Source organism: Plecotus auritus, assembly GCF_963455305.1.
Source record: "Plecotus auritus genome assembly, chromosome: 2".
In the NCBI taxonomy this organism is placed as follows: domain Eukaryota; kingdom Metazoa; phylum Chordata; class Mammalia; order Chiroptera; family Vespertilionidae; genus Plecotus; species Plecotus auritus.
The window spans coordinates 65,177,432-65,201,705 of NC_137771.1; the positions used below are offsets into that span (position 1 = coordinate 65,177,432).

The following is a 24,274-nucleotide window of genomic DNA, read 5'->3' on the forward strand; positions in this document are numbered from 1 at the left end:
CCCCCGCTAAGGTGTTTCCTTTCTTATCCAGAGTGCCTAGCAATTACTACGTGCCAACTCTTGTTCTCGGTGCTTTGCTTTACATTCTAACTCATTTAATGCACAACATACTGGAAGGCAAGTACTATTCTCACTCTCATTTTGAAAAGTACTGAGACAAAGAGAGGTTAAATAATTTTTCCAAGATCACAGACATAGTAAACAGAACCAAGACCAAACCTAGGCAGTCTGGTTGCCAAGGTTGTACTCTAAGCACTGGGCATGCTGCCTCTTCTAAGAGGTATATAATCAATATTTGCTGAATTTAACAAAAATGCAAAGTTTCTGGCTATGCTTTACAGAATTTAATGCTCAAGGTCTGGTTTTCTGGAGCCCTTTCTTTCTAATCACCATCCAAGTCAACCATGTAAACACCTGAAATTCCAAAATAAAATGCTAAAAATCCTCCAATGGGCAAGCATGTAAGACACTTACCAGATCCAGATATGTTTAAGTCTTTACATTCTTCAATGTTAGCATCACTGTCAAAATAGATTTTTATTTTGCCACTGTGAGCTTTGTTGTCGAAGGTAATCTGGAAACACAAATGTATGAAGAGCAGAACATATGACTTGTTAGATGGACTCTGCTTAAAATTTTAATGGCATTTGAATAGCAGGCTGATCCAAAAATTGTACTGATGAAAATGTCCTCATCACATGATTCTTCACAACTTTCATTAATGAAAATATAGTGTCCAAAATATAGGGTGGGAGAAATCCAAAAGCAAAACAGCCAGCTAGTCCCAGGAACAAACATGAAATTCACCAGTCTTTGACAGGAGAACACAGTGACCTCACTGATTACACTGAATGGAATCCAAAAGCATTTGCTTCAAGTTAGTCTTTTGGGTATGAAATTCTAGGTTTCTACTAGGTTGGAGATTAGTTTTCTGTTCACCTCAAATGCTATATATAATGTTTTCAGAAATGGCAAAGAATGCCCTAAGGCTGCAGGCTGAATTTAAGATTGACAATGACTCATACATCACTTAAAATTTGTAAGTGAAATCTGCTGGGTATTTTAGGCCTTGAGAGAAGTATTTTCGGGGTTTTCCTAGGGGGAAATGAGACATCAAGTGCCAGGGTTAGTGGAGGTTTAGTCATAGCTCAGAGGTATAGAAATGAGGCCTGTAGGGTGAATTCTCGAACCTCTAGTTTGGTCATAGTGATATAATTGGGTTACACAGAGTGTGGCTTGTGTTCAGAGATCCCAATGCTTATAGATTTACTCATAGATCAGCTGCACTTTCAGCTCTCAAGTTCTCTGCCTGTGAACTTTCTTAATTTCATCATGTGATTCATAATGTGTAGGTTACTCCAGGGCCATTAATCCTGCTCTTCTCTTCCTTACCACAAGTCACCATTAGTAATTACTTTTATTTCTTTGTTTACTTGCTTTTCTCTCTCTTCCACTGAGCTGTAAGCTTCCACTGCACCTCAAGAGCAGGGCAGTGTGTGGTGCACGGTAGGGACTCATTAGTATTTACAGACTATTGAATAAAGTACTCTCCTGAGTTGCTAAAAGATAATTGCATACAATGTTCAGCTCAGCATCCAGTTTTGCTCTTCCATGAACATGAAGAAGGGAGGAAGGGGAGGAAAAAGAAAGGGAAAAGGGAGGGAGAAAAGAAGGGCATGAAATTCCATGAAAGTGAGAAGACAGGTTACTGTCCCCACAAAACTGAACAGTCTCTTCACCGCACAAGCCTCCTCCCAAATTAAAAGGAGCCACAACTGATTCTCTGCAGAATGGCCTTCAGATCAAGGGGGCACCGTCTGCCTGGAGGTTTGAAAGTGTTTGCTACATTTGCAAAGACCTTTCTTTGAAAGTGGGGAAAGTATTATAGACACTTAAAACACTTGTAATAAACTTTTAAAAAATGTATTAGAAGAATAAGAGCTCAAAGCCAATTTGGAAACTTCTCTTTTCAATGCAGAAATTTAGTTTTTAAAACAATGGAAAAGGCTTTGCTTCATTTTCAGAAGAAACGGTCTCTGGATGAACAATGCTATTGTGCTATTCAACTCTTTTAAACACAACTGCATCTGACACATCTATAGGCTGGTGTGCTTGGCACTGTGCATCTACAGAAGGAGGGGGGAAGCATAAGAAACAGTGGCTGAGTAAACAGACACTTGCCGTATTTTGAAAGACGTAACAGTCTGGTAACTCTCGGGAAAGCATCGTCTGCAGGTCAATGCCTTTGAGGTGAAAGGAGATTTCAACCTGTAAGAGCCTAAATAAAAAATATCACAAGGTATACATTGTCAGAGTCTTACTATCTACTCTCCTTCCCTCCCTCAATGCCTGTCTCCTGGGAAATGAGACTGAAAACGTTTTCACCTATAAAATTCCAGTCTGAAGAATGATGAGTTCTTCCAGTCCTCAGCGTTCTTGGAGAGGCCCTGGAGGTCCAAGTAAATGCAGTCTAGACCAATGGAGAACAACAATTGCTTCAGGCAAAAATCAGATGCTAAAACCAGTGGGCCGAAGGGCGAGGAGAAGCAGAACACTTCCAACGAATCTCCCCACAGAGTACTTATGAATTACAACAGGAAGACCGGTAACTACAATGGAGAAGCTGGCAGATAGCAGCACCCTGCCCAAGTGATCCAAGTTCACACTGACAGTAATGAGATAAAAAAAAAAAAAACACCTCCTGAAATAATGTACTGCTGTGTGCTATTCTCGCTAAAATGCGTAACCCCAATCTAGTCCTAAAGAAACAGAAAAACCCAAAGTGAGGAACATTTTACTCTTTAAAAATGTCAAAATCAGCCCCTGGCCGGTGTGGGACAGTTGGCTGAGCATCGTCTCACGCACCAAGAGGTCGCAGGTTCAATTCCCGTTCAGGGCACAATACCCAGGTTGCAGTTAGATGCCCGGTCTGGGTGCATACACACATCCATGTTTTCTCTCTCTCTCTCTCTCTCTCTCTCTTTCTCTCTCTCTCTCTCTCTCTCTCTCTCTCTCTCTCTCTCTCTCTCTCTCTTTCTAAAATAAATAAAAACATACTTTTTAAAAAAATGTCAAGGTCATAAAAAATACACACACAACCCAACAACCAACCAATCTGGAACTATTTTGCTCCAGATTAAAGGAGACTAAAGAGGCATGACAACTAAATGCAGTATGTGATCCTGGACCAAGGAGGATGGGGTGGGAGGGGGCCTTTCTTTTGCTATAGACAACATTAGGGCAATTGATGAAATGTGAATAGGGTTTGTAGATTAAAGTGCTGTGCTGATGTTTACTTGTGCTTTTGAGCACTGTACAGAGGTGATGTGGGAGACTGTTCTTAGGAAACACACTGGAATATTTACAGGTAAAGGGACATCATGTCAGCCTCTTATTCTCATACATTTCAGGAGGAATATTTAAACACTAGAGGTCCAGCGCATGAAATTCGTATGTGGGTACGGTCCCTAGGCCTAGCCTGCAATCCCTAGGGCAGCCAGCCTGCCCCCTGCTGCCACCCACCCGGGTTCCCAGTTTGCCGTTGGGCAATGAGAGCCTGATGGCTGGGGCGGGGAGGACTGAGAGGTCAGCCATTCCCGCCCGCTCACTGGCCCCACCCCCACTGCAGGTCACCCTCTATGTGTGGGGCGACCAGCGGGATGGGGGCCTTGGCCAGGTGCCACCCGCATCCCCCACCACCCACCCCTGAGTCCACGTGTGCCATCGGGATATGGGAGCCTGCGGCCGGGGAAAGGGACCAAGAGGTGGTCAGTGCACCTCATAGTGACTGGTCGAGTGGTCAGGGAAATCTAGATGAAAGTTATACAAGGAAATTTCTCTGTTATTTTGCAAACTTTCTGTGTCACCTGATATTTTTTCAAAATAAAAACTGAAGAGAAAGGAACTTAGGTTGTATTCCAATAAAAATATAATATGAGCTTTAAACTATAAAAGAATGAGTCCAAGAGCCTCACATGAAAACGTGTCTCATTCCTGTGTAGCCCAACACCTTAGTAGGAACCTGAGGAGGTCTAGAACTGGTAAACGCCTTTCAAGGGCACAGAGCCCTCACAGACAGACTGCTGCAAAGTCGGCTTCACTGGCTCCTACTGGGGCTCTGGCTGCCTTTAAAATGGAAACACTGGCCCAGCCAGCATGGCTCAGTGGCTGAGCATCAACCTATGACTAGGAGGTCACAGTTCAATTCCCACTCAGGGCACATGCCCAGGTTGTGGGCTTGATCCCCAGTGTGGGGCATGCAGGAGGCAGCTCGCAAATGATTCTATCTCTTTACTGATGTTTCTATCGCTCTCTGAAATCAATTCCTCTACATCGGGAGCGCTGCTCAGCTGACCATGGGGGACCAGACACCGGGCTCATGGCTAGCAAGCGCAGCAGTGGCAGCGCAAACCTCTCCCACCTCTGCGGCACAGCTACCAAGCGGCGGCAGAGGCAGGTGCAACGGGGCTGGGATGAGCAGCAGTAGCACAGCGCCAGGCTGGGCTTGGACTCCTCCCTGCCCACCTGCCACTTTATGCACTACTACATCTCTTGGGGGATGTTGGACTGCCGGTTTCCCCTGAGGGGTCCTGGATTGAGAGAGGGTGCAGGCCAGGCTGAGGGACCCCACTGGTGCACGATTCTGTGCACTGGGCCTCCAGTTTAAAAAATAAAATAAAATGGAAACACCAGGGCTGATTCTCAGTAATTGCTCCAGAACCTTGGTAGAGTCAGTGGCTAATTCTTTAAGAGGTCTCCCACAACTGCAATCCTCTATTTGCTTATCTATCCTATCAACTAGAGGATAAGTTCTTTGTGAACAAGAGCATATTATGTTGTGCGGTTGTCCCATTGCCTAGCACAGTGGTTGGCAAACTGCAGTTTGCAAGCCACATGCGGCTCGTGAGCCACGGTTTGCCGCTCTGTTGACTAATGAGTTTGCTGACCACTGACCTAGACTCTCGATTCCAATAATTACAGGCTGTTTTTGTTCCTTGTGATTAAACCCCTATCCCAGTGGTCGGCAAACTCATTAGTCAACAGGGCGGCAAACTGCGGCTAGCGAGCCGCATGTGGCTCGCGAACCACAGTTTGCCGACCATTGGCCTAGCATATAGCTTACACACAAAATGTCACAATACATAGGACACACTTATATTTTGTGAAAATTCGTTTTCCTAGGCTGAAAACAAGGACATGAGCTGAATGGACAACTCAACAGGCACAATATTAAGAAAGGCAAGTGTCAGAGGGGTGCCTCCTTACCTTTGGCAAATAGATTATTTATTGATGTCAAGAAACAGTTTATAATGTCGGTTTTCTTGACCGGATCTTGATTAATATGGTGAGAGCAGTTACTCACAACAAACTTGTTCTCTAGAGGAAAAGGCTGATGATGATAAAAATAGCAACTACATGTCACCCACTTACTCTGTGCCAGGCACTGTGTTAGGAGCTTTATATGTTCTCTCATTTAATGCATCATCCTATTTAAACCCAAAGCAACCTTGTGAGATAGGTACTATTGCTGCAATTTTGCAGATGGACAATCCAAGGCACAGAGAGGCCACGAGACTTTCTCAAGGTCACACAGCTAGCTGATGGCAAACCAGAATTTAAACCCACATGTGTTCATTTCCAGAGCCTAAGCTCTTCACAGTTCAATGATATTAAATTTGCCTTATAAAAGCCTGATTGATTGGTCAAGTTTTATCGTTGTAATTATGGGGATGCACTTTATCAAATACACATGCAGAACTCTCTAAAATCTGGCTGACCTTATGCTGGAGTCATTGCTAATGAGGCCACTAAGAACCTGGTGGCAGCAAAACCTAGAAACTGAGACTTTTTAAAAGGATGGCTAGAGCCCTACGTAAAACATCAAACCTCAGACAGAACAAACTGGTATTAGAGTAGCAGACTCTTCACTCAAATCAGCCTTGGGCAAACTACGGCCCGCGGGCCGGATCCGGCTGTTCTATCCGGTTCTCTTGCTCTCCCCTCCACTTCTTTACTTTGAATTTATATTAGTTCACACAAACACTCCATCCATGCTTTTGTTCCGGCCCTCCGGTCCAGTTTAAGAACCCATTGTGGCCCTCGAGTCAAAAAGTTTGCCCACCCCTGACTCAAATGAACCTCGTTCACAGAACAGACACTCGAGCAAATGAAACAACAACCCTCGTAGAGACAATTGGAGGGTGGATTATATCTGTTCTTTGAAAAGCTGGGCGAGTGATGAAATGGTCAGGATGCCTCATGCTAAGAAAGGAGAACAGAAGAAATTTAAATCCGTGTTACAAGAAATGAAACACTATATAAGAATGATCGCTATGTAAATGTTTAAAAAAATTTTTTTAACAGGACTTATAACTCCCCCAAGTAAGGCTGAACTATAAAGCTACAGGTCTAGAGGGAGGAGTGGAGGGATAGGTCCACAGCATTAATGACAGGAAACCCTTCACGCCAGCTGCACAGACATGTAAATAAATATTAATCTGCAGAGTAAACAGGCCCATGCAGGAGATCTCTGCATTTAGCTCACTGAAGGACAATTCTCTTAATGGGAAAGGGAAAGCAAATTCCTGAATAGGTAACTGAGAACAGCTTCTGCTAAGTGACCTACTTAAACTATAAGACCATACCACTGATGTCAAACTCAGTTCCTATTTATTTCATCGGCAGGCTTCCTCCAGTGTGTCCAAGAAAAGAGAGGCATCAAGTATTTAAGACTATTCTTTACTAGAGGCCCAATGCATGAAATTCGTGCAAGGGCCTCAGCCCTCGCAGCCCTGGCTTCATCCACAAGGTCATCCGGAAGGACATCCGGAAGATCGTTCAGCTGTCCGGTCTAATTAGCATATTACACTTTTATTACAGATACCTTCTGAATAGATACATCAAACATTTTCTTTGATAAGTTATATTTAATAAGTTAAAGAATACAATTAACTTACTTAAGTAGTCTCCCTTAAAGTCAAATTAATAACCAACCTCTCTCCATTTGATTAAAAATATTCCATATTCTGATAGAAAGGAAATGAGCAAGTGCATCACTGTCCAATGGCCAGGAGGAAAATTCTACTTTCTGGGACTGCATGTCCTACCTCACCACTGATACTGACTTTGGCCAGATTTCTTTAATCCATTTTTAAAGAAAAATCAATAGAGGAAAACGACATATGAATCACTGGGAAATAGCTGTATGATGCATCCAACTGAGTCACACATTTTTTAAGAGGGCAAGTGGCCAGTGGCTTACTTGAAGCAGAGGGTCACTGCACAAGGTTTCGGCTCCACTTGTCAGGTACTCCTATCAGTGACAGGGAGGAGGGAGCTGACAGCCTCAGGGAAGATTCAGAGTGAACCAATCAGCCCCTGATTGCTGTCTACCAAATAGATCTCAGGAGAGCAAAACCTGAGGGGCAATCAGACAAGCCACTTTTAAGGTTGCTGCCCACAAAGCCAGCCGCTGACACCTGACACCGAGATGACCTCTGAAAGCCACCTGGGGCCCCTGCTGGTCCTGGCTCAGGAGCTGCTTCTCTCAGAGCCAGGAGCACAGGACACACCGACCCACGCAGAGTCTAGCAGGCAGCCTGTGGAAACAGAATGAGGACCTCAGCCTTATGCGGGTGTTCTACTCTATTGCCAAGATCCCTTAAAATCAGGTCATAGGAATAGGGTCAACTGAATGGTGTGATGCTCCTTTTGATAAAACCACCCCAAATGTAAACTGCTACTAGGATCCCTACTCCCGAACTGTCATCTAACTGAGGCGCTATCACTGATTAATCGTTGCAAGCCCAGTATAATCATGCACAGATTACCACAGGGTTACCTTCTGAGAAATGTGGCGATTCCATCATTGTGTGAACATCAGAGAGGGCACTTACACAAACCTAGATGGTATAGCCTACTACACACCTACGCTAATTGGTATAGCCCCGTGGTTGGCAAACTGCAGCTCGCGAGCCACATGCGGCTCTTTGGCCCCTTGAGTGTGGCTCTTCCACAAAATACCACGGCCTGGGCGAGTCTATTTTGAAGAAGTGGCGTTAGAAGAAGTTTAAGTTTAAAAAATTTGGCTCTCAAAAGAAATTTCAATCGTTGTACTGTTGATATTTGTCTCTGTTGACTAATGAGTTTGCCGACCACTGATATAGCCCATTGCTCTCTAGGAGAAGAAAAGTAATTTTCCCTCTACCCTTCTGGGTTCTCAGCTAAGACATTCCTGTAATAAAAGACAGATTGATAGGAGAAAATAAAAGTTTAATAACATGTATACCTGCTATATACAGAGACCCAGGAAAACTGAAGCCATCAACTACCTTAAATATCACCTTCAGCTGAGGACAAAAGAAGATGCTGTGGATGGGGAGGGTCAGGTATGAGAGGTTATCAGGGAAAGCACAGTAAACAAAGGTGAGGTTGTTAAGCAGATTTGAATCTTTGCCATCTGCATTGATAAGAGTCTGCAGAGGCAAGGTCACCCCACTCTTGCTGGCACAGCTAGGGAGACATCCTTACAAAGGGAGATGTCTCTTACGAGCTTCTTCCATATTTTCTGTTTCTTAAACTAACCTGCCTAAAATAATCCTTTTGCCAAGTAGACATATTTGAGGATGACAAATTTTGTTCCCCTACAGCTCCTAGGCGGTCTCATGTCACTCCACTGAACACTGTAGGCAACTGTAACATAATGGTGAGTATTTGTGTAATGCATTGCACTGTGATGTCACTAGGCAATGGGGATTTTTCAGTTCCATTATAATCTTGTGGGACTGCTGTGGTGTATGTGATCCGTCATTGACTGAACAGTTATGCAGCACACGACGACATACACAGTGAGTACCTTGGGCATGGTAGGTGTACACCAGAGGTTTGTTGAACGAATTACAAACCCCCCAGATCTGTAAGTCAAACACTTTGAATTTACATAAGACATTCTTTTAAATTCTTAACAGAATGGCACAACACAATTCTGCTTGTGTAGATGTTAACTTTGGGGCCAGCAATAGCCTGAAAGAGGAAACGAGTTGCTAATCACAATTTGCCTTTGAAGAGCATTAATATATTTTACAAATAATAAAAACAAGAGTGCAAAGCATTTTAACACATTATTTCATTTAATAAATACAGACTCATCTTTCTTTTATTTTCCCCCCCCAAATATCTAATTGTCCCCTCGTGGAAGAGGGGAAAACCTAAACAAACAGGAAACACCTGGGCATTTACCACAAAACCAACCACCTTGAGTTGCACCTAAGAGATCCACAAATTTCTAGGTCCTATTACATAGACCTGCCGTTTCTTGAGCCAAAGCCCTTTGTAGGCAAATGTTAAACTGACAGCTGCAAATAGCAGTCACGAAAGCAAGGTTGAAGTTGTTCCATTTGTTAGCACATGAGGGCATTTTTGCTGTTTCCATAGGAGATGATAAAGGCATATAATAAAGTGATCCATTACCTGTTTCGATGTCACTGTCAATATTCAGTGTCTCAATAGAGGGAAACATGGTCCCTTTCTTGTAGTATTGCTTACAGACTTTTAAGCCAATTCTATGCTCTTCATTTTCTCCATAACTTAGGGTCCCCAGGGATATGTTCTTTAGACGATGATACTATTAAAAAGAGTTAAATAAAAACACTATGAGCTTTCCAGAGTTTCATCAGAAGTTAATGCATATGAAATAGACTTTAGCTACTTGTTACTGCTTATATCATACTAGAGGCCCGATGCATGAAATTTGTGCAAGGGGCTCAGCCCCCGCCATGGCAGCTGCCTCTGCCTTGGCCCTCGCAGCCGGCTTCGTCGGGAAGGTCGTCCAGTCTAATTAGCATATTATACTTTTATTATTACAGATTCCTCAATAGAACTCCCAATGTAAAATACCAGAAGGTCATCTTCTCAGGTTGGACAGAAACACACTGCCTCGCAGAATTCAAAACTAAAGGGAGTGCTGACAGACCTCCCACCTCACTCTGGGCCCAAGCTGAGGCCGTGCCCACCTCTCTGACCTAACAGCAGACTAGTGACCCTTGGTTCCACCCCCACCTCCTGAAGCCACACTGACCTCCAGGCAGTTCCTGGAGCTCCCAGGCACACACCTGCCTGTGGCCTTTGTTGTTCCAGGTTTTCAATTTGCTAGGCTCACTGCTTCAGGTCTTGACTCAAATATTACCACCTCAGTGAGGCCTTCCCGAACTGCTCAATGATAAGTGCAAACATCCATCACCAGCACACAGGCACCACCAGGCTCTCCCAATCTGCTCCCTGCTTTATTCCTCAGCAGTTATCACTTTCTGACATACCACTGACGACCCAAACCTTCCACACCCCACAGCTTACATTCACACGCCCGACACTAGTTCACATGAACACAGCTTCCCCACTGGCCTATCTGCACTAGTGGGGCTTCACTGGCCCTCTCTTCACTGATAGGACTTTATTATTCCCAGGAACATAAAAGTTGCAAGTAACTGTATTGTTTATTTCAGGAACATTCCAAAAAATCATTCAAATGATCAATTTGAAGATTTAGTCTAATAACCCCAAGATTCTTTGAGAACCACCTCTAACCCTCACCTGGCTGTGTCTACCAACCTTAAGCTATTAGATGTCATGATCTTTACCTGATTCTAATCAAGCTCCGTCACATTGAAAGACCCTATTCTTTCCCCCCTAAATCAGACTTCAGAATCTGTGTCTGGATGTTGCCCCTTTTACCCAGGGCACTACTGAGAATGGTCAAGATAGCACCTCCCTCACTGCTGTAAGCAATAAGCTCAGTTTTTATTATCAGCGAGCTTTTTTTTTTGGTGGTGTTTTCAGGAAGTCAGCATTCAATACTATACATTTCACTTCTTTTCATTTGTCTGGCTCTCCCCTCTAGAACTACTTCTACAAGAACAGGGTTTTATCTTTTATTCACACTATATCCCCAAGGTCTAGAAAAGTACTTGGCACATACTAGGTACCCAAATATTTATTGAATGGATGGATGAATGAATGAATGAGTGAATGAATGAATGAAAAGGAAAGAGTAAGAATAACAATTTCTCTCTTCTAAATGCTTTCTTCAGGTCTGCCATTCTGGTTTCTCAATACCTGCCTAGATCCAACTGTATCATATTCTACTCCCTAGAATCTCAGATTTGGTATTTCATCCATCAAACCTTCTGAGATTATAAATCTGCTCTTGACCATTTGATCTGGGGTAATTACCCAAAGTAGTTGGTGTGAAGGGATAAATAAAAAAAGTAAATCTCAATAAAAAAATTTAAATATGCAAAATCTATTGCATGGAAATGTAGCTACAGAAATACCAATAAACATTTTTTTGGTAGACTATGCAAGTTTTAATTAGAATATTTTAATATATGTATAATTTTATTTTTTGGCTAAGACAACAAGATCAAGTATCAATATATTCTTAAAATATAGGTCATTCACAATGAAAACTTGCCTGATTAATAGCGTAAAATATGCTCTCATAGGCGTCCTCTTGAGTATATACACTGTAACTGTAGTTTTCTTCGTCTACGCCAGCATAACCTCTCAAAAACAAATACTTAAAAGCCACGGTGTTTTCTTCCTTGAAAGCAACCACGAGCTGGTTACTTAAACCAAAACGAATAAGCTAGAAAAGAAAATCAAATAGGTATATATGAATTTTACCATTTATTTTATTTATTTTAATCCTCACCGAGGATATTTTTTCATTGATTTCTAGGGAGAGTGGAAGAGAGAGGGAAAGACAGAGAGAAATATCGATGTGAGAGAAACACATTGATTGGTTGCCTCCTGCACATGCCCTGACCAGGGCCTGGGCCTAGGAGGGGCCTGCAGCCTGCAACTGAGGTACTTGTCCTTGACTGGAATCAAACCTGGGACCCTTTGGTTGGCAGACTGATGTTCTACCCACTCAGCCAAACCGACTAGGGCTGAATTTTACCATTTAAATGCCTTCTTATCATCAGCAGCAAGAAAAATCTCACTGCTTTGGTTTTTACTAATCATATCAATGTCAAAATACAAGTCCAAAGCAGAATAAGCTCATCAAGCTACATGAGCAATTCTAGATAGCATAAGATTAGAAGAAATTACCACTACCAATGACCAAGGGCTCTGCTAGCCTCTGTGTGTGTGAATCTTTATTTGCCAGTCTTCTACATATTATATGTTTATCATTGTTTTTTCTCAGCATCATTGTGACATAAGTCTGCTGACTTTTAGTAAGGGAGAAGAAATCCAAATCAGTTAAGTCTGATTCCATTTTTCTAACACTTGGATTTCAAATTAATTGTTTTAAAACTTGGTGTACTTAGTAAAGCAATAATTCATGGTATTGATTTAACATTCAGAAATCATAACTATTATTTAAAATTACAACTTTTTTGCATATGGCTTTAAGAATGTTTTTGAAAAGTAGCCTATATATACTTACTCCCACTGAGAGGAGACAGTTGTCAAAGGAATCCAATTACTCCAGTTCTGCAAGAACTCTTCTATAAGATTTATACCTAAGAGTCCTCTCTCTGAGATCGAAGCACTAGGAAGAATAGCAGGGCTCGCTCAAACCCACTCATTGTCACCAAACACCTACCTTCTCATGATAAAACTCCTACTATTCTCCATTACACTGTATCCTAGCACAAGGTTAGGCACCAAGGGCTCGCTTCATCAGGACTGAAGGTATTCTTTCTGCCCCAAAGTTTTCTTCTTGTAGTCCAATAAGTGGGGGAAATTAGCAAGCACTAATGGTTTACCAAAAAAATAACAGGAATTGCTACACACACAGACAACCTCTCTTTCTTAATCACCCTCTCACACATACTCTCTCAATGCACACTCACACTCTCATTCACACACAGTCATATATACACTTTCTCATGCATAGTCTCATGTACATATACTCTCACACACTCTCTGTTACACACACACCTGCACACACCTCCTCCCCCCCCCCACACACACACACCACTCTACAAGCCCTGCCCCACATAACTTTCCCCATCTCGCCACTTTATCTTCTCATCTGCTTTATAAGACAATGAGCGTCTAGAAAATTTGCCCCAAATCCTCACCCTACTAAGTCATCAAAACAATCTGGGACTCTGTTTCACTGTGTTGATATTAGCATGTTCAACTAGATAACCTTGACATTTTTGTTATTTTCTGTCATACCATGATTCAATATGATACACTGCATGGCACTAAACAAGACCTCAACTACTCCACCTTTCATAGGAAATAAATGTTACTATGCTTATGCAAACTTACATACTTTTAAAAATATTTGTTAGCCTTTCAATTTTGTCTGACTTTATAAAAAGGCTGAATAAATAAAAATAATAGCTACCATTCTACTGCAGTTGCTGTACTGCTTTACATGTATTCTCTCATTTACTAACATAACAACAACGTTACTAGCGTTTATCCCCATTTTACCCATGTAGAAATTTAGAGTTAGCCTCATTAAATTGTCCTAAGTCACCAAACTGGAATGAAAGGCAAACCTAACCCCAAAGCCATTTTTATTATGCCACACAATTTCCTTCTGTTGAAAATTTTGTCTTTGGGGCTCCTCCTGCAGAAAAGAATCAGGTGCTAGCTTTCCGGAATCGCCACTATTATTTGAGAAGATACAAAGATGACACTCCTTAGCATCTGAGCCTCACCAGGTCACATTCCTCAAGTACCAAAGTAAAGGACTGAGCAAGTGCAGAAACCCAGCGGTTTCAGGAAACTATCAGGTGAGAAGTCCCACATCATCCAGCCTGTGCTGAAAACCAAGCCACAGAGGCCGGAAGTTCCTGCAAATAGGTCATGTCTGTCAGTGGTGCCTGCAGGGGGTGGCAGAAAAGCCCTGCTGCTTTTTGAAGCCAAGAAAGGAGACCAGGAAACCAACACACATGATTACTTCCAGGTTTTGTTTAAAACACTGCCACACAAATGAAAAAACACAGACAGGAATTAAGTTCTTCAATCAAAGTTCATTGAGTGCCTACTCTGTACCAAACTGCGGTACAATGTGGGCAAGATCAACATTGCTTGGCATTGAATAACAACTCTTATCTACTAACTGCCAGGCACGGCACCTAAAATTTATTATTTTTCATTGAATTCCCCAACACTCTATGAGGGAGATATGACGCTGGGATCCATAAGGACATGATTTTTTTTTCTTTTTTCCCAACTAGTACGTATGTATTCAGGAACTGGGATAGTGCTCATCACAATGTCACAGTCAAATCCAGAATTGGTTGATGGATATAATCCCATTTTATGCATATACTAGAGGCCCGGTGCACAAAATTCGTGCATGGTGGAGGGGGGCGGGCATCCCTCAGCCCGGCCTGCAACGATGCCAGCATCCCGCGCCCCAGCCGGCCTCTGGCCAGAGGACCGTCCTCCCTCCCTCCCTCCCTCCACAGGCCGGGGCACGCAGGGTGCTGGGGCTCATCGCTGGGGCGACACCGCCAGTGTCCAGCACCCCGGCCGCTATGGGCACCACCATCTTTGTGACGGAGTGATGGTTAATTTGCATATTACCCTTTTATTAGATAGAATGTACTGAAGTCACATAACATATACAGGTTGGGATAGCTAAAAAGTGTCAGAGTGAGGAGAGAAAAAAGGCTGTTTGACTCACCTGTTCATTCTCTTGACCACCTGTTTACACTACTCCTCAAACTGAAATGCTGCCAACTTAACTCTAGACCCAGTCCTTCCATGCTCCAGCTAAGCTAAAAAACTCAGGCAGCCCTAGCTGGTGTTGCACAGTGGTTAGAGCACTGGCCTGAGGACTGAAGGCTCATGGGTTCCATTCCCGGTCAAGTATGGGCCTGGGTTGCAGGTTTGATCCCCAGCCCCAAGTCAGGACACTTGCAGAAGGCAACCGATCAATGTTTCTCTCTCTCTGTCTCTCTCTCTCTCCCTCCCTTCTACTTTCTCTAAAAATCAATGGGAAAAATATCCTTAGGTGGGGATTTACAACAACAACAAAAAATTCACACATACAGAGAGAAACCAAGATGGTGGCATAGGTAAGCACCTAAACTGCTGCCTCGCACATCAATTTCAAAACTACAACTGAAAGACAGAACAGACACCATCCAGAACCACAGGAAAGCTGGCTAAGTGAAAATTCTACAACTAGAAGGAAAGAGAAAAGCTCACAGAGAATTGGAGGTACGGCAAAGGGTCTTTGTGTGCACAGAGAGGAAGGGCGGCTGAGAGCCTGGCTGACTTTCTCTGGCGGAAGGGGGAAGGAAGCCCCCGACCGCACTGAACCCCAGTTCTGACTGCACTGAACCCCAGTTCCAGGCGAGCCCCTGGAGACCCACACTCTTGTGGGGGGAATCTGGACTCTCGGGCGGAGACTCGGGAGCCGGGGAAGGCAGAGGTCTGCAGGTGCGCGCGTGCGCGCAAGGGCAAGGTTGACGGGAAGCCAAGACTGTCTGCTCCGCCCTGAGACTCCACCCCATCCAAGCTGAGCACAGAGGCTATTGCAATTTGGCAAGTCTAATCCTATAAGGCTGTCTCCAGCACCAAACTTCTCCCAGCATAGACACAGCTGATCCTTACAGCCAACTGGCCTGGAGGTCAATTCCTCCCAGTGATACCAACAACAATCAAGACTTAATTACAACAAGGCTGTACACACAGTCCACAAAGGGGTGCACCAAGAGTGTCCACCTCAGGTTAACTGGGGAGGCTGACCCACTGGGCCATATAGGAAACCTAGCACACAAATCTACCCTACCAACTCAGGGAAGCAATGAAAATGCGGCGTCAAAGAAACAGATCACAAACGAAAGAAATGGAGGAAAACAAACAACTGGATATAGAATTCAAAACCAAAGTTATAAGGCTTTTCAAGAATATCCTAGAAATGGCTGATAAATATAACGAAACCCTCGAAGATATGAAAAAGGACCAACTAGAAATTAAACATACACTGACTGAAATAAAAAATATTATAGAGAGACCCAAAAAACAGACTAGAGGAACACAAGAATCAAGTCAAAGAATTGAAATACAAAGAAGCAAAAAACACTCAACCGAAAAAGCAAAAAGCAAAAAAAAATCCAAAAAGTTGAAGATAGTGTAAGAAGACTCTGGGACAACTTCAAGCGTACCAACATCAGAATTATGGGGGTGCCAGAAGAAGAGAGAGAGCAAGATACTGAAAACCTATTTGAAGAAATAATGACTGAAAACTTCCCCCACATGGTGAAAGAAATAGACTTACAAGTCCAGGAAGCGCACAGAACCCCAAACAAAAGGAATCCAAAGAGGACCACACCAAGACACATCATAATTAAAATGCCAAGAGCAAAAGACAAAGAGAGAATATTAAAAGCAGCAAGAGAAAAACAGTTAATTACCTACAAGGGAGCACCCATACGACTGTCAGCTGACTTCTCAACAGAAACGATGCAGGCCAGATGGGAGTGGCAAGAAATTTTCAAAGTGATGAATAGCAAGAACCTACAACCAAGATTACTCTACCCAGCAAAGCTATCATTCAGAATTGAAGGGCAGATAAAGAGCTTCACAGATAAGAAAAAGCTAAAGGAGTTCATCACCACCAAACCAGTATTATATGAAATGCTGAAAGGTATTCTTAAAGAAGAGGAAGAAGAAAAAAGTAAAGAGAAAAATTATGAACAACAAATACATATCTATCAACAAGTGAACCTAAAAATCAAGTGAATTAAAAACCTGAGGAACAGAATAATCTGGTGAATATAATAGAATCAGGGGCATAGAAAGGGAGTGGACTGATAATTCTCAGGGGGAAAGGGGTATGGGGGGTTCATGAAGAGACTGGACAAAAATCATACACCTATGGATGAGGACAGTGGGGGGGAGGTAAGGGCAGAAGGTGGGGTGGGAACCAGGTGGAGGGGAGCTATGGGGGGAAAAAGGAGAAACAATTGTAATAATCTGAATAAAGATTTATTAAAAAAAAATTCACACATACAAAAATCTGAAGGGGGAATCGATAACTTGACCAGGAACGTAGCATACAACTTGCTGATATTTTAAGCCATCACTTTATTTAAACTTAATGCTCAACAGCTCCATTTTGGAAATGAGAGACTTGGAGTTGTGATCCCTGCTTGTAACCACCCCCATCTGGCATCATAAACAAAGCAATTCCTCATTCTATTTTTCATAGAACAAGCCAAGACCCACCTGTATCGTCTAGCATCAGGTCAGGGTTGGGATTTTCAAAGCATCTCTTAGTAGAGGAGGTAAACCCTGAAGAGGAGACTGTGAGGTTCTCTTCCTGCTATGGAAGAGTTTTTAGGGGCAAAAATACCAGCTTCAGAATCAAACACTCTCTACAAAGCAAGAGTAAGTAGATGATAGGATTGGCCAAATAAGTTTATTTTTTAAGAGGAGTTTGACAGAAAAACACACCTGCCCCTCTAACTAGATCTTAAGATTTGCCGAGAATATGATATAAGCCAGAAAAATAATCACACAATTAAGTGCAGCCTGGCAGAGATTGTGAAGTTAAGACCTGATTATGAAATCAAACAGTGTAGGAGAAAATATTCTGTACCAGGTGAAATCAAGATACCGCTGTAATAACTTACAAAGAATATGGGAGGGAAAGAGTAGAACTAGCAAAGGAATGTAGACACCTCTCTCAAGATTACAAATTACTGCCAAATGAAGAGTAGGAATGTCTTTTTTAAAAGTTTCCTTCTCATCAATCTTGATAAAATGCCACCCATCCCATTAGAATTGAGGGTGGAGTGCTAAAAGAGACTGAAAAATGAGGAGAGAAAATGGGGTTTGAGGGAAGGAAATACAGTCAAGAAATCTGCTCCAATTAGATATCACCCAAGTAGCAAACCTTATTAGAATGATCCTACAGACGAACGAAAGTGTAATCACCCCCCTCAATTTTGTGAGGGGAGACAGGGTACACAAAAAGTAAATGATCAATTCCCAGAAATATTCTATTAAAAGTGAAATTCGTGATGTGGACACAGGGGTACTAGCAAAAATCAGAGGCTGAATGGTCAGGCAAGGTCGGTAGGGGAGATGGACTTCACACAGTGCCTGTACGATGAGGGAGAAAAAGGAGTCCCTCTGGACTGAGGAACAAACAGAGCAGGATCACTGGGCGGGGTCATCGGGCTGGGTATGTGGAGGGAACAGCAGATGAAAACCTCGTGGGAAGGCAAGTTGAAAATCTGTGAATCCAGGCTATGGAATCAGGAGTTTCTTCTGTGGGAAATGGTGTTCTGCAGAAGTTTCTGAGCAGGAGGGAGACACAATGAAGGCATTTTAAGAAAAATTAATTTGATATTAGCATTGAATGGACTGGTATGTATGTGGATAAGAAAGGTAGGCATAAAATGAAGACTAGAAGTGGCCTAGTTAACTTGTCTGTATTCCTAGACTACAAACTCTGAGGACCTACATTTAGAATAGAAACAATGTGAGAATAAGAGTGCGGGCTTCAGAGCCAGATTGCTGGGGCTCAAATTCCAGCTCTGCCACTTACTAACTGCATGGCCATGAGCATTAACTCTCTTTGGCTCAGTTTCCTCATCCACGAAAGCAGGTAATTTCTGAACCTACCTCACAGATCTGCTGTAAGGATGAAATTGAGTTAACATGCACACAGCCCTTATTATCCCCAGCGCGTGGTAAACACTATGCAACGTGTTAGGTTAGTTGTCAATAGCAGTAACATATCCACAACTAGATGGCCAACGGCATGCTTAGCATACAAGGTGCTCCATACACATCTTTAATCAACTAACAGATGAGAGCCTGTGCTAGAAAGAAGATAGTGAGCATGGCAAAACATAAATAGATGCAGTTTTGAAGGAAGAATCCATGGGATTTAGTATATATCAGGACAAGGAAGATAAGTTAAGGATGTTGATAATGTGTTGTGTCCGGATAAGTTAGAATTTTAGTAGATTTTTAAAAAAATGAAATGAAAGCTAGTTTGGCAAGAAAAGAAATTGGGAAACAATTAAAATTAACCAAATGACAAAAGGAGACATTATTTCTCTGCTTTCTAAGTAATACTAATAATGTCCCTATATTATAGGTTGCCAAAATTAAAACTTCAAAACTAAGAATTAAAATGAAAAAATTAAAAAAGAAGAAAATGGCTAAACATATACATTTACTAGTAACCATCTCAAACTTGTTTTGTTTTTTTTTAAGAAACTTGGTTACCCTAAAACTGGATGAGCTGCACAGCATGTCATATAATGGAAGACCTCTTTATGAATGCAGAATAAAGAAGCAACTTCAGTTATGGCAGAAACCTCCTCTCATGTCTAAAACTTTATGGGGGTATTTTTAGAAAGGTATTTATGTTTGCGTTCCAGGAATAACATCTTTACAAAAACTTTTACATTGACAACAGAATGATTATTTGCCATTGGAGCCAAATACCTCAAATCAGTCCTGTTTCCTAAAGAGCAAGTGTTTCAAATGTAGTTACCTAGAGAGACACACCCCTGAAAATGGTTCCACACCACAGGCCCCAACGCTACATGACGATTCTAATGGCTGTTGTAATACTGGCAATAAAGGGCTCAACAATATGGACTTAAACAAAAAGGTCTCAGCCCTTGTGGTATAGCTCAGTTGGTTGGAGCATCGTCCCAGTACACCAAGGTTGCAGGTTCAATCCCTGGTCAGAGCACATACAAGAATCAACCAATGGATGCATAAATAAGTGGAAAAACAAATCAATGTTTCTCTCTCTCTCTCTCTCTCTCTCTCTCTCTCTCTCTCTCTCATCAATAAATAAAAATGAAGAGGGGGGAAGGTCTCAATGTAGCCTCTCTATGCTCCTTATAATGCCAGGGGCTTAGTATTTAAATACTCAGAGCACTCAGCCACTGATGAAAGGGATGCCTAGCATTCTCTAAATCTTTAAAGTCAAAACAGTCAAAGATGCAACATTTAAAAGTGTATTTAAGTAAGACGTATTTGGATAAAGATGAGAGATTTCAAGAACAGAGGTCACTTTGGATTGAGCAGCCTGCACCAGCCTATGTGCCTCATTCTGATATAGAAACCCACACCCTGCAATACAGATCTGCTATTCACCTAGAGTTAAAGAACCTGTGGAGGCAGGGCACCATAATCCCTTCCTAAAACAAAGTCACCATCAGAAATGAACTTCAACCTGTACCATCAGTCCTCCAGAGTCAACATCCTATCTAATAAAAGAGTGATATGCAAATTAACCATCACTCTGCTACACCCACAAGCCACGCCCACCAGCCACACCCACCAGCCAATCAGGAGGGAATATGCAAATAAACCCAACCAAGATGGCTGCAGCCACAGAGCAGGAGGGAGGCTTGAGTTTCCCTGGCAATGGAGGAAGCCAAGCTTTCTGCACACCCTGGCAGGCCCAGGCCTCCACTCAATGCTACAAAGTTTCAATTATAGAAGATAAATCCCAACAGAAATGGTGGCAGCCACGGAGCTGGAGAGAGCAGGAGGCTAGGGTTGCCCCCGGTGATGGAGGAAGCCAAGCTTCTGCAGCCCTGGCCTGCTTTGGCCTCCACTTAAGGCTACAAAGTTTCAATTATAGAAGATATATAAATCCCAACAGAAATGGTTGCGGCCACTGAGCAAGCAGAAGGCTTGGCTCCACTCCAGGCTACAAAGTTTCAATTGTAGAAGATAAATAAATCCCAGATCCCAGGGCCTCTGCTTGGGTCGCCCGAGGGCTTGGCTGGCCTGCAAACCACCACAGGCCCCTCGCCCAGGCTGCCCCACACCCCAAGGGAACCCCCACCCTGATCCGGGACACCCTTCAGGGCAAACCAGTCGGCCCCCACCCATGCACCAGGCCTCTATCCTATCTAATAAAAGAGTAATATGCAGATTGACCATCACTCCAACACACAAGATGGCTGCCCCCATGTGGTCAAAGATCCTGCCCCCATGTGGACACAAGATGGCCACCACAAGATGGCCAGCAGGGGAGGGCAGTTGGGAGGAATCAGGCCTGCAAGGGAGGGCAGTTGTGGGTGATCAGGCCAGCAGGGGAGAGCAGTTGGGAGGGACCAGGCCTGCAAGGGAGGGCAGTTGGGGGCAATCAAGCCTGCTGGGGAGGGCAGTTAGGGGTGACCTGGATGGCAGAGGAGGGAAGTTGGGGGTGACTGGGCCTGCAGGGAAGGGCAGTTGGGGGGGACCCAGGCCTGCAGGGGAGGGCAGTTAGGAGTGACCAGGCCTGCAGTGGAAGGCAGTCAGGGGCAAACAGGCTGGCAGGGGAGCAGTTAGGCATCAATCAGGCTGGCAGGGGAGTGGTTAGGGAGTGATCAGGCTGGCAGGCAGAAGCAGTTAGGGGCAATCAGGAAGGCAAGCAGGCGAGCAGTTGGGAGCCAGCAGTCCTGGATTGTGAGAGGGATATCCAACTGTTGGACATCCCTCAAGGGGTCCCAGATTGGAGAGGGTGCAGGATGGGCTGAGGACACACCCCCCACTGCCATGCACGAATTTCGTGCACCAGGCCTCTAGTAATTTTATAATTTTATGAACTTGAGTGTGGACTTCCCAGAACAAAAGTCAAGGGGCAGAACACATAAAAACAGAGTTTCATCTTGGGGTAAGGAACCAACCAAACGAACTCATCATATAAATTACCTGTGTGGTGACCATGAGTATCTTCAAAATCTGCAAACCCAGTTTCCATGGAATCTGGTGTCTGGCTCGGTATTTTTCACAAGGGTTCATGAAGTAGAACCTCAGGTCTTTCCTCAGACATTCTTCTTTCATGTCAGAATCGAGATGAGCCATTGCAGTGCTGCCACAGAAGATCAATGTTTAAATACATAAAACAGCCTGTTCATCAGAAAGCTCCTAAGTAATACTTTCCGTTCACATGCTTTACCCACTCTTTCAAACAAAACTCTCTCTCAACCAGGGAACCTGTGTTCTCTTTAGGAATCTGACAGTTATTCAGGACCCTCCAGTATTTGCCTTTTCACACAGCTACTCGTCTTATTAGAAATGGCCATTGTCAAAAATTATAAGAATGAAATTATATTTTCAAAACTCATCAATTCCTACCCTTTAACATATAGCACTCACCTGTCACTGAAGTATTAACAGAAACTAGATGGGATATTTTCATGTACTCCAAATGTGAAATCACAGAAATTTGGTATAGACCAGTGGTCGGCAAACTGCGGCTCGCGAGCCACATGTGGCTCTTTGGCCCCTTGAGTGTGGCTCTTCCACAAAATACCACGGCCTGGGTGAGTCTATTTTGAAGAAGTGGCGCTAGAAGAAGTTTAAGTTTAAAAAATTTGGCTCTCAAAAGAAATTTCAATCATTTTACTGTTGATATTTGGCTCTGTTGACTAATGAGTTTGCCAACCACTGGGATAGACTAATGAAACTAAAGTGTTCTGGAAATAAAGAATCTTTGTTCTATAACTTTTTGTACTGAATGAAGGATTATGTCCTTCTTTATTGATAATATATGAGTGACGATAAGATCCTAAAATGTAGATATATTTAAAAAGTAAAAACAGCACCTCTGCAGGTATGCCTAATCAGATATCTATGTCTCCTTACATTAGTAAAAGTTGCTTTTACTTTTTCCAAGGGCTCTGCACTCGGGAGTGGGCATAGGATTCAAGCCAGGCCAAAGAGAACCCATGAGGTGTGGTCACAGGACTATGATCAGAACTAATGGGAGAGATGTGGTCTTTCCACTAAGTAGTCCCCAAAGTGGAGTGTGCAAAACAAAAAAAATTTAATTCTATTAATAATAAATATAACATAACATAGAGAAGGGTCACTAGTAATTAATATAACAACATAGAGAATAACAGTGGTATATAGTAGCATACAATTTCTAAATAAATATACACACATTGGGGATATATGCTCAACTTTCACTGTTGGATACATAATCAACACAGTTGGAGAGCAGAGACATAAAGCCTAGGCTGTGAGTCTGAAGTTCTTGGAAGCCATCTCGCCTTCACAGGCGAGCTCACCAGAGAGTGGAGCTAACACAGAAGAACAGACAACACATAGACACTAGACCTAATGACAGTGTTTCAGTTCCTGGATCCAGCTGTGCCTGAAGCCATGGTCCCAAAACTTTCAATTTGAGCTAACAAATACCCTTTGGCATTTAAGCCAGTTTAAATTAGATTTCTGTTTCTTACAACAGGAAGTGTCTGGATGCTAAATTTAATAAATAAATTCTATTAAGTTCAGCCAGTAAAGCTACACATTTTTAGGGAAGTTTTTATAATTGGGGGTAGGGCTCATTCTTGGGGATCTTTTCACCTGAAATGTCTTAATGGCAATATTTTTATACTGACTTATAATCTATGTTATCTACATTGACTAACAAGTTTAAAAGAAGCCCAAAGGGGAAAGGCTATTTTAAAACTTATTTTAAGACCTTTTTAAGACTTATATGCAGTTGTTAATAATTTCTTATTTTTAAATTTTTATTTTTTATTGTTGGATTTCTATTTTTAGACCTCCTACTTCCAGAATTAGTAGGCTAGGTTATTCAGAATTTTCTTGTTTTGAAGGAAGGAAGAACGGAAGGAAGGAAGGAAAAGAAGTGAGAGAGGGAAGGAAGAGGGAGGGAGGAACAAAGAAAAAATATGCTAGATAAAATACATATTTTGCGGGGGAGTGGAGGAAGTGCTTTGTTAAAACACACACATACACACACACACACACACTCGCACTCAGCAAAATGGAGTTGATATTAACAAGAGAACACTCTAAAGTAGAGCTGGGAGGCCTCTAGGAAGGTGAGCTAATAGACCTCACCTCATGTAAAACTGAACTTTAGAACTGGGCTAAACCAAATGCCTACATCCCGATGTAGTTCTTGGAACAGACTGATTCCCTGAACTCTCTATTAAGAAATAAAATTTTCACCTAACAGTAGACATAAGCAATTAATCATGTATAGCATAATGCAAGACTTCCTGTGAGCATCAGTCACAGATCTTTCAAAGCAACTTGTGTAACTACTTTAGATGCTCCCCTTTTTCTGTCTTTATAAATTCTGTCCCCTACTTTCCCTCTCAAAACAAAGTTGACTTTCTATTCAAATCTGTGTATTCTGGATTGCAATTCCTAAAAAAAAGACCCCCAAATAAAGCTTTTGTTTGCTTTGCAGTTCTTGGTCAAAATTGATAAACTGTAAAAGACTGGAGTTAAAAGTAGACAAGTCCTGGGGATCTAATGCACAGTATCTATCCTATCTAATAAAAGA

At 42.6% G+C, this 24,274-nt stretch overlaps 1 protein-coding gene across 1 annotated transcript in view; it reads right to left on the reverse strand.

Annotated features, from left to right (window-relative positions):
• MCOLN2 (mucolipin TRP cation channel 2) overlaps positions 1-21,816 on the reverse strand; it is a 41,804-nt gene extending 19,988 nt beyond the window's left edge. Inside the window, exons 1-6 of the mRNA XM_080657288.1 lie at positions 21,661-21,816; positions 11,468-11,641; positions 9,469-9,622; positions 2,386-2,470; positions 2,182-2,278; positions 475-574 (exon numbers count right to left, since the gene is read on the reverse strand). Coding sequence (XP_080513414.1) covers positions 475-574; positions 2,182-2,278; positions 2,386-2,470; positions 9,469-9,622; positions 11,468-11,641; positions 21,661-21,813 — 763 coding nt within the window. The 5' untranslated portion in view covers positions 21,814-21,816. The remainder of the gene's footprint in view (positions 1-474; positions 575-2,181; positions 2,279-2,385; positions 2,471-9,468; positions 9,623-11,467; positions 11,642-21,660) is intronic.
• Positions 21,817-24,274: the final 2,458 nt, after the last annotated feature.